The sequence below is a fragment of the Epinephelus moara genome, chromosome 18 (genome assembly GCF_006386435.1).
Source record: "Epinephelus moara isolate mb chromosome 18, YSFRI_EMoa_1.0, whole genome shotgun sequence".
NCBI lineage: Eukaryota > Metazoa > Chordata > Actinopteri > Perciformes > Serranidae > Epinephelus > Epinephelus moara.
The window spans coordinates 9362537-9378903 of record NC_065523.1 but is presented as its reverse complement, the minus strand read 5'-3'; the positions used below and the strand labels follow the sequence as shown (position 1 = coordinate 9378903).

At 41.7% G+C, this 16367-nt stretch overlaps 1 protein-coding gene across 1 annotated transcript; it reads left to right on the top strand.

Annotated features, from left to right (window-relative positions):
- Window positions 1-499: 499 nt before the first annotated feature.
- On the top strand, window positions 500-16327 carry LOC126406045 (serine/threonine-protein kinase TAO2-like). The gene is given in 17 exon segments (XM_050070168.1): window positions 500-635; window positions 5987-6058; window positions 6446-6547; window positions 6747-6792; window positions 6893-6989; window positions 7525-7638; window positions 9174-9265; window positions 9356-9449; window positions 9902-9983; window positions 10091-10261; window positions 10497-10706; window positions 10975-11103; window positions 12564-12747; window positions 12750-12778; window positions 12941-13069; window positions 15071-15274; window positions 15480-16327. Coding segments are annotated over 17 exon segments (2199 nt in total). The 5' UTR covers window positions 500-503; the 3' UTR covers window positions 15792-16327.
- The last annotated feature ends 40 nt before the right edge of the window (window positions 16328-16367 follow it).

The window sequence follows — 16367 nt, the reverse complement described above, 5'->3', positions numbered from 1 at the left end:
TTGAAATTTTAGTATCGTGACAACCCTACTCTTAACAAAGAAATATAATAGGCCAGTGTTTTTTAATGTGGTGTGATGTGATGTCTTCATATTTCTCCTTTAATTTGACAAGCAGATTTGATTAATTATGATGTGATAAAAACAGCAAATCTGAAAACAGTTTGGTATTATAGCTTCAATGATTGATAAATTTAAATCAGAATATTTGCTGACTGATTTTTTTTGTTGTTGTTGTTGTTGTTGTTGATCAAATACTTGATTGTTTAAGCTCCTGTGAAAAATGTTAGAGATTTGAGCTTTTGAAAAACCAGGAATTTAGAAAATTGTGTGTTGAATTGTATAATAGGAATACTTCAGTAGCAAAGATTTTTTCCCCTTCAGTATTCCTACTGAGGCCTGGATGGCTATTCCTTGTTTTGACCTTTTTAAACTGAGTGTTTCCCCTCCTCATTGCAGTCTTTCAGTACTAACCTGTGCTCTCCCCTGTCTTCCAGGCCCTGGCCATGCCCTCAAGTGCACGGGCGGGCAATCTGAAAGACCCCGAGGTGGCAGACCTCTTCTGCAAAGATGATCCGGAGAAGCTGTTCGCTGACCTCCGCGAGATCGGTCATGGTAGCTTTGGAGCCGTTTACTTTGTGAGTAGGGCGTAAAGTCCTTCTATGTCTGTTTGGTCCTGTGTGTCTTACAGCCTCTTCAGTTCAGGATCATCTGTAAACAAGATAAAGCTTGATTTTCAAGTAAGAATGGGCCTTTTTTGCTAGCATTGTCCTTAAGCTAGTGTTTATAGAAGTATTAATAGCTGTTCTGAGTAGGGTTGGGTAGCGAAATCCTGTGCCAATATGGCACTGTTTCCTATACGACCAGTACCTACCGGACTAAATCACAACGCACATTTGGTGTCTCATTTTGGTTCCAGATTGTGTGTGTAGAGAAAGTGTATGGCTGAGGGAGAGAGAGAAAGCACGTGTGTTTGGCAGTGATGAGTGACAGTGAGGCTGCAGCAACCAGAGTAGAGTATGAAGTTAAATGTAGTAGTGTAATAAGAGTACAGTTTAGGTAATTTGACAGTGATTAAATGATAGAACTCCTCAAGACCCATTTCGAATTCCTGTGTCTTACTTGCCACCTGCTGATTTAGGTGAAGGGGATTAGCCTCGAAGTTGGTGAGCAAAACTAGCCTCGCATTGGAACCTGACAGGCTCACTTGGTGGGGGCTCGCTATTATAGAAGTGTCTGGCTGCTGAGGCTCTCCAAAGTTAGGGGGACACTTATTGATCCCAACTCAAAATGTATTTTACTGTTATTAGTACTGTAACTGTTATTTAGTGTAAATTATTGAAGTTGGGATAGTTTTTTATTATGTGAATTTGTTGATAATAATATATATATATTTTTTAGTATACTTTCAACTGTTAAGAATGAATATGTTGTTCAATTTCAAGTTTAAATTTTGTTGCTTCAGGCACTGTTCAGGCACCGGAACTGTTTTTAAAGTATTGTTTTAGCACCAGCATCGGAAGGAAAAACACAAATGATGCCAACCCTAGTTCTGAGTGGCCATTCAAAGGCAGAGTGAAAAGGCAGCCATCATGGAGATGTGTAATGATCATTTAAATATGGGGATGGCAGAGCAAATTTTCAGAAAGTCTTTTCTGGAAGACATTCGTGGTGTTGTGTGTACTCTGCACCCTGCCCACTTTCTCACTTCCACACAGCTGGCCAATCACTGTGCGAAGTGGGTGTGAACGTCAGATTGTCGGTTTTGCAAAGTTGCAGAAATTGTTGGAGGCTTCCGAAGCTGTTTGTCTATCTGACAGATAGTTCTAATGCAGCATACTTTTGCAAAGGTGTGTTTAAAGGATTAGGTGAATATTTTGTTTTACTCTGCCCTAACTGATCAGTAGCAGCTGACGTTCCCAGTTCCGACCTACTGAAGTCATTTACAGTTGTCAGGATGCTATGATGGTGATCATGAGGAACAACATGAAGTTTTTCACAATCAGAAATTGTTAAGTTTAAGAGTTTTTATTGAGTCACCACAACTGCGTCAGTCTCATTGAGACTTGCTGTCATTTTTGTGGCCATTTTTCTGTTGCTAATTTTCATGATGTAGCTAGAAAGCCATGCAAGGAGATGAGGTTGCACAAACCGGTGGATACAGCTGTCACTAAGCACAAATGAGTGATGTGGATGGTAAGGCCTGGGAATGTATATCAATATTCTATCTATCTTAAAGGATAACTTTGGTATTTTTCAACCTGGGCCCTATATCCCCATGTGTATGTGTGCGTATGATTCATAGGTACAACTCGTTCTAAAATTGGTTCAGTATTGAGGGAGGCGGATGCAACCGGCAGCCGGGAAACAAGCTAAAATGGTAACGGGGGCAAATGCGTCCCGTATAAGTTTGCGCATTAAAAGTGCTTTTTTCCACCACTGACCGGTTCAGATCGGCAGTGTTATCTCTGTAAATAGCATGCTAAGCATTTCGAACATTGTTTATATAACATTACCTCCACTGTGTGTAGCTCTCTCTACTCGTGGGACAGCCGTTTTCTTGAGGAAGAGGTGTTTCGGGATTGGATGTCTTCTCTTCTTCGGCTGGCAGTAGTCATCTTGGAGAAGTGAGCACTGCAGACCCGATGGTCTGCAAGGCGCAGTGTCTGGACAGGAGTGTTAGCATCCATTTGTAGCACAACTAGCCACAACTTCCGCATCTTGCCGTCCGACAAAGGCAGCCTATGAAAGCTGTATGGGGTGTTGCGTGACATCCTGTTCTTGCAATTCGGATAAGCACAAACACGAACCACTGTTTTCAATCGATGCAGTAAAACTCTCAACTGTACTCCGGGACAACCAGCGCCACTCTGAGCGGCGCTCAGCATGGCTCCTCTGTTTTCTTCCGGCAACAAGCAAAGCTCTCGCGAGATGACGTCACAGCCCAGAGGAAGTGAAGGGTAAGGGAAACGCTTAGTATGCTATTTACAGAGATAGCACTGGCGATCTGAACTGGTCAGTGGCGATAAAAAGCACTTTTAATGCGCAAACTTAAATGGGACGCATTTGCCCCCATTACCGTTTTAGCTCGTTTCGCGGCTGCCGGCTGCATCCGCCTCCCTCAATACTGAACCAATTTTAGAACGAGTTGTACCTATGAATCATATGCACACATACACATGGGGAAATAGGGCCCAGGTTGAAAAATACCGAAGTTATCCTTTAATATGAGACTAGATATTGTGTTAGCTTTTGGATATTGTAAGTTTGTAAGGGTTGTCTTTTCCTGGTTTTTAAAGGCTGCGTTACAGTAAAGTGTTGTAATTTTCGGACCTTACCAGACTGTTCTGTTCTATTATTCACCTTTACCTATTTAGTTATTATATCCACATTACTGATTTATCAAAAATCCCATTGTGTAAATACTTTGTGGAAGCACTAGTAGTCAGCCCTGCAGTATTGTTGCAATATCAAAATCAAAGTATTTGGTCAAAGATATTGTGGTATTTGATTTTCTCTATATCGCCAAGCACTAGTTGCAGTGATTCAGAGATCTGGAACCAGAGCAAACATACAGACAGTTAAAATATGATTATCTTCTTCTTGTTTGTAGCTACTTTCCTGTTTTGTGAGCAAGTATAAAGCAACCAGATACTCTGCGTGGTGTACCTGCAGCCCCCAATGTGGTGATTATTTTGAAGATAATGAAACTGTTAGGATCTTTATCTGGTTTTTCAAGCATTCCCTTTAGAAACAATATACACTGAGCCCAAGAAGCCTGAGCTGTAACCACTGTTGCTTTGTGTGGGTTTCTTAAAGACAGAAATTCTGTCTCATCTGCATTTTGTCATTAATAAGGAAACTGTGAATGTGAAAATGTCCCCACCTAATTATCAAAACAGTGGGAACACAGTGTGTTTTCACTAAGCTGTGTTTCTCATTCTACCTGTAAAATATTCTTCAGGCTGTGAGGTAGACTAACACCTCCACAGTGTTCTCGCTGAATGTCTGAGTTTCAGAGGATCCTTAAAAGGCCATTAGAGATGTGCTACAAAAATAGATGATGTGCATCAATTTGCATCAATTTAACAAGAGTGGCACAGCTTTATACTGTATTTCCTCAGAGCCCAGACTGTGTGTCTGTGTCAGAGGGGACAACTGGCCTTAAATGACCCTTGACAACAACATCCAGATCACAAAATAACCTTATTTAAAGAGGGTTGTACGGCTCATCTGGCTCCATATTTAATGTTATTTTTCTGTGGGAATTATTCTCAGCAGAAACAACAATGATGCATCGCTTTGTTGTTTACAGTCTGGAGTAGGACTTCATGTTGTCTGTGTCATCTGAGTGCAGCATGACTTCATGTGGTGTCTGATAGCAGCATTCTGGCTTGGGATTTAGGATTAAGCCCTTGTGGAGGATTAGGCACTTTAAATAGATTTGAGAAAATACCTGTATTTTATTCAGAAATAGATAATGTAGTTTGGTTGTTAAATGGATCATCGTGTACATCTTTTGTTCTCAGCTCTCTGAACATATCCAGTTGATCTTTTGGCACCACCATGTGGTCGTAAAATTAACATGCATTCTTTACTCTGGAAAAGATGCTTTTGCGTAAACTAGAATATTCACAGCAGTAACCATGCAAGAATTATGAAAGCACCCCAAGGTATCTACCCTTAAGCAAGATCAGTAAACCCAGCTGGTCAGACTGTTACCACGCTGGGCAGCTTTCAGGTGTGAATGTGTGAAACTGTGTTAGTGTAGTCGGGACTTTCGGTGAAGCTTCCCTGAATAAATAGAAATTAAAGAATTAGTTTCTGTGCAATGTTGGACTTTGTTTCATATCCCATACCAGTGAATTTAGTAAGTAATTTATTTAGTAATAAGTTTTAGTTTTTATATTTGGATAGGATGTTCTTTTTTGTTTGTTTGTTTCTTAGAGTTGTACCGATACCAGTATCGGAAATGCCTCTGATAATGCCTAAAATGCGGTATCGGGTATCGGCGAGTACAGCCTATGACCAATCCGATACCACATAATGCCTCACGTCATTACGCATACTCACGCTACAGGCAAACAAAACGGAAATGGAGGGGAATTTGAAAAGCATTCTACTGTAGCCTTTAAAATGTCTTTTTTACCAAATTGTGTGGCTGCACCTTAACCTGTGTCTTGATCTGTGTCAACACTGGATAATAATAATAAAAAAAGTTTTATGGCATTCATTCTACTATTATGTATTTATATCTTAATATTTTATATAGTTTTAGGAGTTGAGACATACAACAATTCATATCCCATCCATTTTTATTTTACGCACTGGTATCGGATCGGTACTCGGTATCGGCAGATACTAGGGCTGGGCGATAAATCGATTTTATCGATTAATTTGAATTTGTAGTTTAGGCCAATTTGTTTTAATGAAAATCGAGATTCTCTTTAAAATCTGCCACCGCCACTCCACGCTGGGCTCCCGTAGTTCAGAGTGGGCTCACAGCTCAAATATGATGGTAGGGGAAACACTGCTGTAGGCCTATGATAAGAAAGGGGTCCGGTGGAAAGCGATCACAGATGCAGTTGCCATCTATATTGCAGGAGATGTGGTGCCCATATATAGGCTAACGTGGAAAAGCCAGGGTTTATTCACATGCTGAAAGTTTTGGACTCCAGGTATGTGCTACCAGGCCGCAAATATTTTTGTTAACTAGGAGGGGAAAAAATCGATTTAAATCGTGAGATTTTTTTTTAGGCCATATCGCCCAGCCCTAGCAGATACCTAAGGTTCAGGGATCAGAATCGGTATCGGGAAGGAAAAAGTGGTATAGGTACATCTCTATTGTTTTTTCTGAGTTTCCTAAGTTAATTTTGAAGGGCTTTGTGTCAATAAAAAATGGTACTATGATGTTGCATTCTTCATTTTTTTTCTCCAACTAACTTGGTTCCTCCAGTGTTAAAACTAATAATGATTGTGTTTCCAATAGGCTCGAGATGTGCGCAACAATGAGGTGGTGGCCATCAAGAAAATGTCGTACAGTGGCAAGCAGACAAACGAGGTAACAAACTGTCCCTTCTTATGCTTCACTTAGTCTCTGTAGAAATTATCAAGATATTTCTCCGTTAGGCAATGAAAGGGTCATGTTCTACTTATTAACCTCCTCAGTTGGTTTTAAAATGTCTTTTAAAATCTACCTCCATATTATCTCTTAGTCTACAACTGTTAACTGTGAACTCTGGAAAAATGAGTTCATAAAACTCCACCTTCTCACACATTTTTTTTCTTACTACTGTTTTTGACAGAGTAAAATGCTAAAAAATAACAAGATCTGGTCTTGTTATTGTAATTGATGACTAAACTATTTTTTTATTGATAACAATGTGTGTATAAATGTGCCGAAAAATACAAGATCAGGACTCACTGAGGGTTTTGTGTTCATGTACAGAAATGGCAGGACATCATTAAAGAGGTGAAGTTCCTGCAGAAACTCCGCCACCCCAACACTATTGAGTATCGGGGATGTTACCTGAAAGAGCACACAGCATGGGTACGTATGGTGTCAGTCAGTGGGAGGGTTGTCATATCCAATAGGATGACCTTATTTAGATGGAAAATTATCTGTAACAAATGTCGGCACCACCGTCTACATCTGTATTGTTTATGCAGTATTATAAATGTTAATGTGAAAAAATTAAAAGTGTGTGTTTGTTTCTGCTAATCATCATGTTTGACTGTTCCTCCCTCAGCTGGTGATGGAGTACTGCCTCGGCTCAGCCTCGGACCTCCTCGAAGGTCAGTTAAACACTCAAACACTTAATCAGTTATTAAAACATCATTATTCACCCATCTCCTCTTATTGTTTGTGACTCCTCTTGTCCTCTCTTCCTTGCAGTTCACAAAAAGCCACTTCAGGAAATAGAAATAGCTGCTATTACCCATGGTGCACTGCAGGGATTAGCATATCTTCACTCTCACAACATGATTCACAGGTAACATCTTTTTCATTGTTGTTAAGAGGTGGCTCTGATGGATTCTACTCTCACTGGCAACCACTGATTAGCTGCTTTGATCGGCTGCCTGTGAGTGTGATTGCACTATAGAGGTTGAATCACATGTGACAATTGTGCAGTAAGTTTGTGCCCTGCTGCCTGATCATCACACAATCATTCCCCTGGAAAATTTCCATAGAAATATAGGTGTTTTATATATATGCTCTCGCATGTTCTGCACTCTGAATATCCTGGCTGCTGAACCCATATCCTAAGACTGGGAATTCTAAAGCACTGCAACAATGTTGGGAGGAAGCCTTTGGGGAGGAGGGAACGGGGTTACAGGTTTAAAATCATAATACGGAAAAGAAAACACTAAAAAATGCCTTCTGTAATTCTGTTCTGTTTGTGTACAGCATACTCCCATTTTGACTTATTTTTCGATTAAAATGTTGATACCAAAAATGCTTCAGGTAGCATCTTAATGTGTATGTAACAAACACTGTTTGCACTAATGTCCAATTGTTGTCTGTAGGGACGTGAAAGCGGGAAACATCCTGCTGACAGAGCCCGGTCAGGTTAAACTGGGGGACTTTGGTTCTGCTTCGATCGTGGCTCCTGCCAACTCCTTCGTGGGGACTCCCTACTGGTGGGTGTTGTCTTTCTCTACACCAACTACATTTACTTATGAAGCAGACCTGTTGAAATTCTAGGATGTATAGACCATCATTTCTCCACTTAGAAAAGTTTATCCTAACAAGTAATGCTCTTTGTGTGCTTTAAAGATCCAGTGTGTAGGATTTAGTGGGACATACATTATTTGCATAAAATTGTATATTAAATTTTACAACTATGATTTCATTAGTGTATAATCAAGTGGAACTAAGTGTCCTGTTTTTGTAACCTAAGAACAGATCCTCCTTCATGGAGTCCGCCATGTCCTTTCCACAGTAGCCCAGAACAGACAAACCACACACTGGCTCCAGAAAGGGCCATTCGCGTTTTCGCTCTGGCCACCATAAGGCCCGTTTCCACCGCAGGAACTAAGGGGTAATTTTACGGGGCCGGGGCCGTTGGTGCGTGTCTCCACCGCAGGAACCACCCCCTAAGGACAGAGTTCCGGAACTTTTACAGGGGCTAAACAAGTCCCTGCCTCGGGGTAGGTACTCAGAACGGCCCCGAAAGACTCCTGGCTGGGGCTTGGGGTTTACTTGGTGCTGATTGGATATACTCAAGGAGGGATGTGACGTGAACAGAAAGCTACAAAATAGCCGGCATTTTTAAAACTCAGCAGACGAGGGTTAGCTCGTTCATATAGCTTCCGCCGCCATGTAAAAAAAACTCACTAAATGGCCCGTGAAAAAAATATTCTTTCCAGCGGATATCTTAGTTACAACATGATTGAGCTAGCAAAGCAGTTTTGTGTTGCTATGTGTGGTATTTATTCAGTTATGGGAAATCACGATGTCTGGAAAGCATCAGTAGTGGCTGCAGCTGACAGGGACAGCTCACAACAGCATCTGTTAAAAGCCTCCCGTTGTCGGATACGACATGAAACTACTCCAGTTAGCTCAATCATGTTGTAACTAAGACATCCGCTGGAAAAAATGTTTTTTTCACGGGCCATTTACTGAGTTATTACAGACACCGCTATCGGCTAACAGCTAACAACGTCCCTACGTCGCCCCGGTCAAAATGGTCGCGCAACGATTACATCACATCCAGAGCCCGGTAACTTTACAGGAACCTTCCTCGTACTCCGCTCTCTCAGTGGAGACACGGCGGTTGAGAGAGCCGAGCAAGAGGTGTAGTACTACCCCAAATAGTACCGGGAACTTCTTCAGTGGAAACGGGCCTATAGTCCTCCTGCATGCTGGTCACATGGGAGAAGTTTCAGTTGGTTGCAATGTGCGCCACTAGATGCCACTAAATCCCACACACTTGACCTTCAAATCCTACTTTTGTAGGTGGATTATTGTGATACAAATCATGTGTCATGTCTAGCGTTGCAAAGGGTTGGTAAATTTTACTGAAATTTTCCAAGGGAAGTTAAGGATGTTTCAGTATAATTTTTTTTTCTGCAGTTCAGGGTCAATAAAAAAGAAGGCAGATATAAAGTCACAGCACTATGAGATTCCTACATTTTCTGTATCAGTGACGTCAGCTGTGCATTGTGTTTTTCAGGATGGCTCCAGAGGTGATCTTGGCGATGGATGAGGGCCAGTATGACGGCAAGGTGGACGTCTGGTCGCTGGGCATCACCTCGATAGAGCTGGGTAAACGCTGCAGTCTGACCCTTTTAGTCTTTTAGATGAGTATTTACATCCAGACAGCGAATTTATTCTGACAATGTGTTCTTTCCGCAGCGGAGAGGAAGCCCCCACTGTTTAATATGAATGCTATGAGTGCCTTATATCACATCGCTCAGAATGAAAGCCCCATTCTTCAGTCCAATCACTGGTGAGAATATTTGTGTGTCTCCTCTGTTTTTAGTTTGATTTCAACTCAAGATTAAGACTTAATTGTGAGAAAAACTCATAAACTGCATTTAATTATCAATTTATCTTGAAATAATAAGTTGTTTTTGTAAATTATTTAATTATCTACCTGTTGCAAGTGATTATGATATGTAGGTCTCTTTTCTTTCTCTTCTGCAATTTCTGTTCCTTTCTCTATTGAGAGGAGTGACTCCATGAATTTGATAATGAGTTAGTTAATTTGTGACAGAGAGAAGACAATATTTGATAGCTTCTTGGGATAATGGATGTAAAAAAAAAAAAATGTCATTGTCAGACAACCTAACAAATTTAAATGCTGCTGCTGCTCTTTGTTTTCAGTCCTTTCTTTTTCAGCTTTATGTGTTACGGTATTATTACTATTATTAAATAACATAAACCCTTGTTTCTCTGCAGGTCTGATTCCTTCCGAAACTTTGTTGACTCTTGCCTACAGAAGATTCCCCAGGACCGGCCTACCTCGGATGTGCTGCTGAATGTGAGAACTCATCTTATTATTATAACTATCTCACCAAAACGAACACTCATAAACCTCCTCTGGAGTGTTGTTGTGCTCATCCATCATCTCCACCCTTCCTTCTGTAGCATCGGTTCTTGTGCCGTGAGCGTCCGCTGACGGTGATCATGGATCTGATCGCACGAACCAAGGATGCAGTGCGAGAGCTAGACAACCTGCAATACCGCAAGATGAAGAAGATCCTCTTCCAAGAGACGCAGCAGAACGGCCCCGTGTCTGAGGGAGGGGAGGATGAGGAGGTGAGGAGCAGGGACAGGGGGAGATGGAGATGAAGTCCTATGTATTGGCAAAGGGGGAAAGGGAGGAAGGGCATACTTTATGTTTATATTTCTGTCTGTGGTGAATCAATATATGAAAACAATACACCACATCAAAAACGACAAATTATGCATGCAGACAAAAATGAAAACCTGAAGACCTGTCTCCTTAAAAATATCTATATGGAGCTAAATCCAGTGTGTTTGTTTGTGTCAGGAGGTGGAGCAGTACCTGTTGCGAACAGGCACAGTTAACAGCATGGAGAGCTCCCAGTCAGTGCCCAGCATGTCCATCTCAGCCAGTTCTCAGAGCAGCTCGGTCAACAGTCTGGCAGACGCCTCTGATGACAGCAGCAGTGAGATGGCCATGATGCAGGAGGGCGAGCACACCGTCACCTCCAACAGCTCCATCATCCACCGACCCACGGTAAAGACCGAGAGGTTCACTTTGCACTAAATATGCGGAACTGGACCTGATCTGTGAAATAAAAATCCAATCATTCATCATGTTCCTCATTATCTAAAGAATTATGTTAAGTTTGGTACCTGTAAATTTTCAGTTGAGAAATTAAACATTTTTTACAGATTTGGGGGTATAGATATGAACTGAGAAATTTGGTTTTGTTTTGTTTTTATGTGTGTGATAAAAAAAAGTGTCTTACCCTTCTTCCTTATTTACTCACCCCCCTCCTTAGGGTCAGGATAACATCTATGATGACCCCTACCAGCCAGAGATGGACCAACCCCAGGCTCCCTCAGCCGGACGTCGTCGAGCCTACTACCGCAACCGTGACCACTTTGCTACTATCCGAACTGCTTCTTTGGTAAGTTCAGAGAGCATATAAAGATTTGACTTTTGCACAACGACATGTAAGATTTAGTCCCTTCACACTTCACACACATAGAACATAGATGCAAATATATATTGCTATAGTGTTTCTTGCTAAATACACTTTTACCATGCACACAGCAGTTACAGAGGAGGAAAATTGAATTCAGCCAGCCCAGTCTCCACAATCTCACACCTGAATGAGCAGGGAAGAACTCATTCTCCACAATCTCACACCTGAATGAGCAGGGAAGAACTCATAATGTGCAGTTAATTACTGCAGTAATGGGCATGGACAGATAGTGGCACTTATATGTTGGTGTAAGACAGCTTTGTGTTCAGTAGTTTACGCATTCTGATTATTAATGTAATGTCTCAAAATCTCTTAATGCTTTGTCTTTGCCCTCCAAAAATGTCAGCTCCATTTTCAGTAAAGTCAGGTTTGTACAGATATCTTCTCTAGGTTAGATTGAGAGCTGCAAATGTCATATGGGACTTTGAGCTGCATTTCTTTTTCCAGTTTAAAGGGCTCTTCCCTGCTTTGTTCTGCAACTGCTGCATGACAGTTTCTCTTAGAATAGATACATTTCTGTCTTATATTCTCATTATCTGATAGTATAACAAAGGTTTTTCAGTGGAAACTTTATTTAATACTAGAGATGAAATGCTTATTTGAATTACAGATGTATTGGTGGACAAAACACTAACAGCCATTTTGATAATGGATTAATTGTTTTCATTTTCTTGTGCCAAATTCTTTTGTGAGAATGTGCTGCTTTTCTCTAATATATTTATATTCGGCACATATGAAGATGTAAAATTGGGCTTTAGGAAATTGTGATTTGCTTTTATATGTATTTTATTAGTTTACAAAAATTGCTAACAAAACAAACATTTTCTTGCATACAGTTTTCTCTACTGCTATCAGGCCATACAGGTCATTTCAGTTTTTTCCCAGGTTCTTAAGACCTGAAATTAATTTATTTGGTAAGGCAGAACATGGTTCTTAGTGAAAAAATTGGCAGTTAGGGATTTTATCTGGAATTTTGCTGAAGAGGGTTTCATTATCTTCATCCTGAGCTTCACAAACAAAATTCCATTTAATGAAGAAACCTTCCTAAAGTCAGCCTTTATGGTCTGACATGATTCTGTTACACCTGAGTTTGGGCTTTGTTGTGGTGGCTGCAGAGGTCTCAAATAGTATGCAAATTAAACTGTGCTCGTGGCTCACTGAGTATGTTTTGTGATTTGGGTGACCCGACCCATGTCAAACAGGTCCACTTCACACTGCAGATGTAGCCAGATGCCTTTATGCCACATTTTGCGCACTCTAGTGTATATGACAGCAGTTGTAGCAAGTTTTACATCAGTTTGCCAGGCCTCTGCTGGCCAGCTGAAATGAACGCCCACCTTCAAACATCAGTGTTGACCTGTTCACCTCTTCCCCTCATCCAGGTAACCCGTCAGATTCAGGAACATGAGCAGGGCTCGGCACTGCGAGAGCAGATGTCTGGCTACAAACGTATGAGGCGGCAGCACCAGAAGCAGCTGATGGGGCTAGAGAACAAGCTGAAGGCGGAGATGGATGAACATCAGCTGAAGCTGGACAAAGAGCTGGAGAACCAGAAGAACAGCTTCTCACCAAGCACCAGGCCATCCTAGAGAAAGAGGTGACATCAGGACTTCATGTATCAGTAGACTCAGTGTGATCACACCTTTATCCTGTTGACCTGAAATTTGATCATTTCATAATTGCTGCTATGTCTGAATTAGCACGGCTGTTTCTTTAAGCCAACTTCTTACCCTCAGCCTCTGTTTGTGTTGTCTTGCAGACGAAAGCAGCTCTGACGGAAGAGAAGAAGTTCCAGCAGCACATACTGGGCCAGCAGAAGAAAGAATTGACCAGTTTACTGGAGTCACAGAAACGGCAGTACCGTCAGCGAAAGGATCAGTTGAAAGAGGTAAGAGCTAACGCATATTAAAACTAATGTTGACAATGGGTGATATTCCTCAAACCAGAGAACATGCGTATTAGCACTTACACCCCATGTCCTCTAAATGTAGTTGTTGCTCTCCTCCAGCGGTCCAAATGTTCACTGGAAATATTTAAGACGCGATGTTGTTTGGAGTTGTTTAGCCATCCTTTTGTGTTTTAGTGTTAAAAACATGATTGCAGCTCATTTAGATTAGTGCTACACGATTTTATAAGAATGTGCGATTGCGATTTGAGTGGACGATATCGCGATTTGCGATTACAATATAATACATAAATGGTATCATGAGTCTTCTTGCTTGATTCAGTGTTTCCCCTACATTATATCAGGGGGGCACTGACCTGACCTGACCTGACATAGTTATTGTTATGGACAGTGTAAATGACCATCAACAGACTGAGCACAGTCAAATAGCTGCTCACACAGGAGCACAGCACGGCACTGTACACACAGCGGAGCGAGCATATGTTGCATTCAGGCGTTGTCACGTAAATGACAAATTGCAGCACGCCATAGCACAACACAGCAGCGTGTCAAGTGGGCCGAAACTGAGCAAAGTTGCTCAATTTTTAATTTGTTATTATATAGTTTGTTATGGAGTCCGTGATTTCCCCGTGACACTTAAAAATGTTTGCGTAACTGTGCTTGGGTGTTGTTTTATGAGGCTCTGGCGGCTTTCAGTTGTCTCATTGTCTTTAACGTTAGACGGCTTGGCTTTCTCTCGCATGCACTCTTCCTACTTTTCTCTGTGCTGTGTCAAGTGCTGATATAGATTGGTCGTGTTGCCGCGGGACGTTCCGACTTTAACTTTTACACTTACACAGCATGTCTTTCTGTTCAACGTCACCGTACCTAAATCCAAAGTATCACCATGTAACAGACGTTTTTTTCGCCACCAACTCAGCCTGTTCATGGTCGAGCTCATGCTCTTCTTCAGCGTCTGTGTTGGTCACTGCTGCACACCGGCTGCACGCACCAGGATAGCTTGTGGGCGTGATGTCAACAAACTCCACACACTACAGGAGAGGCAGTCACGTTCACAGGCACACATGTTAACATTTATTTACATTAAATTGCAAATCGCAGCCTTTTATGCGGTTATGTAATCGCACAGCCTGACATCGCGATTGCAGTTGCGATAAGATTAATCGTGCAGCACTAATTTAGATGCAGTAAACAGAAACTTGACGATGGTTGCACACTGATCTTTATTTTGCATTTATATTTCCTGAGTAGTTTGGATTAGCAAAAGGAAAAAATATAACATTCCCTTCCCTGCTTAAAACAAAGGTTTAGTTTCATACTTTTGTATAGTTTGTACTGTCTTAGTCGTATTTAAATATCTGTTTATACATTTTCTGTGTGTGTAGTGTGGAGGGGCTACAACTACATTTCATTGTGACAGTGTTGTAGAATGAAATTAAGCCTTGAAATGAAATCTATCATAACATATAAAGCTGCATTTACATACATTAACTTCAAATTCAGCCATGAAGGAGACACTTGGCTCACACATCTGTTAGTTTTAGGGGAAATAATCGATTCTTAGATGCATCACAACGCGGACGTGGACCATCGAGCATCGATTCACAAATGTCAGTTATCAGTTATCTCAGTGTTAACTTAATAACGTGATGTTGACGGAACAAGAGAGGGGGGACTCAACTGTGAGGGCAGTGCGGCACCCGGACGGTTTCAGCGCAGAACACGCTAGAGTTAACTAGTAATTTATCTTCACAAAGGGCATTGGTTGCAGGCTTGTTTTAATTTATTATCTAAATAATTACATTACATCGCATTATCATGGCCACATACTTTGGCACATAGAAACTAGAAAAGAATTTACCTCTTTTGAACATTGCTCTTGCCAAGTAAATCTTCATGGCAGGACAGTCAGCATTAGTTGATGTCCACATTGATCTACTTTTGTTCACTTTGGGCCCCCTCTTACTCTTCGACTTTTAACAGGAGCTGAATGAGAACCAGTCGACTCCGAAGCGGGAGAAGCAGGAGTGGTTGATCCGTCAGAAGGAGTGTCTGCAGCAGATGCAGGCGGAGGAGGAGGCTAGCCTGCTCCGGAGGCAGAGGCAGTACTACGAGCTGCAGTGTCGCCAGTATAAGAGGAAGATGCTGCTGGCTCGCCACAACCTGGAGCAGGACCTGCTCAGAGAGGTACGATGGTTAAAATCCCCCCAAAGCTATGCATAAAAAAAAAAAGTGAAATAAATTGGAGATGCACAGATTGAGTGGTGCACTTGTCCTTTGTCAAACACTAAGTACTTCCACTTCAATAAACCCGTTGCCTTTGACTGTCTCTGTGGTTGTTAACCTTATGTCTCTTGCATTTCCGCTCTCCCTCTGTCTCATCTTCCATCAGGACCTGAACAAGAAGCAGACCCAGAAGGATCTGGAGTGCGCCATGCTGCTGCGGCACCACGAGTCCACCCAGGAGCTGGAGTTCAGGCAGCTGGGCTCAGTGCAACGGACCCGGGCCGACCTGATCCGGACGCAACACCAGACTGAGCTCACAAACCAGATGGAGTACAACAAGCGTCGGGAGCAAGAACTTCGTCAGAAACACGCCATGGAGGTCCGGCAGCAGCCCAAGAGCCTCAAGGTATGTAGGAGACTTGTGAGGGGGGTTCATGTCTCAGATTACTTAGGTGGTGGAAGAAGATCCTTTACTTAAGTAACAGTAGAAATACCATGGTCTTAAGATACTAAATATATAGGGATGTTACGTTTGTTACACAGATTTGCTGTCTTATAATCAGATGTCTCGAATTTGTTGTGGTTTTCACACTACATGACTGAGTGGTGACAGGGGGTCACACACTACAAGATTCTTCACCAGGAGTAATGAGTATGTCATGTGGTGCGTGGGTTGTTCCACAACCTGTGGGCAGGTCAAAAAGGGACAAAGCCGTTATTAATAACTTTCGGTAACATTGCGGGCAATAGTCCACCTTTCACCTTCTCCCTCCCACTCTCAGTCTATTCTGAGAGGAATCTGTGGTGCACTGATAAACTTCTTTGCTCATGTCTTAAAACAGTTTACACACAGGGCTTGAGCACCAATTTGCCTCTGATCTGGGAGCTTGTCAGGGAGCTTAAAAAAACTCAACAAGAGGAAAAGAGGACTAAAGACATATCTTGTGAAATAGGCATTGCATTGACAAATTTTCATAGACTTTTGCGGCACCGCGTCATGCAAATTTTTCAATCAAAATGAAGCATTTAAACTCTCATCTTTTAATAAAAAAAA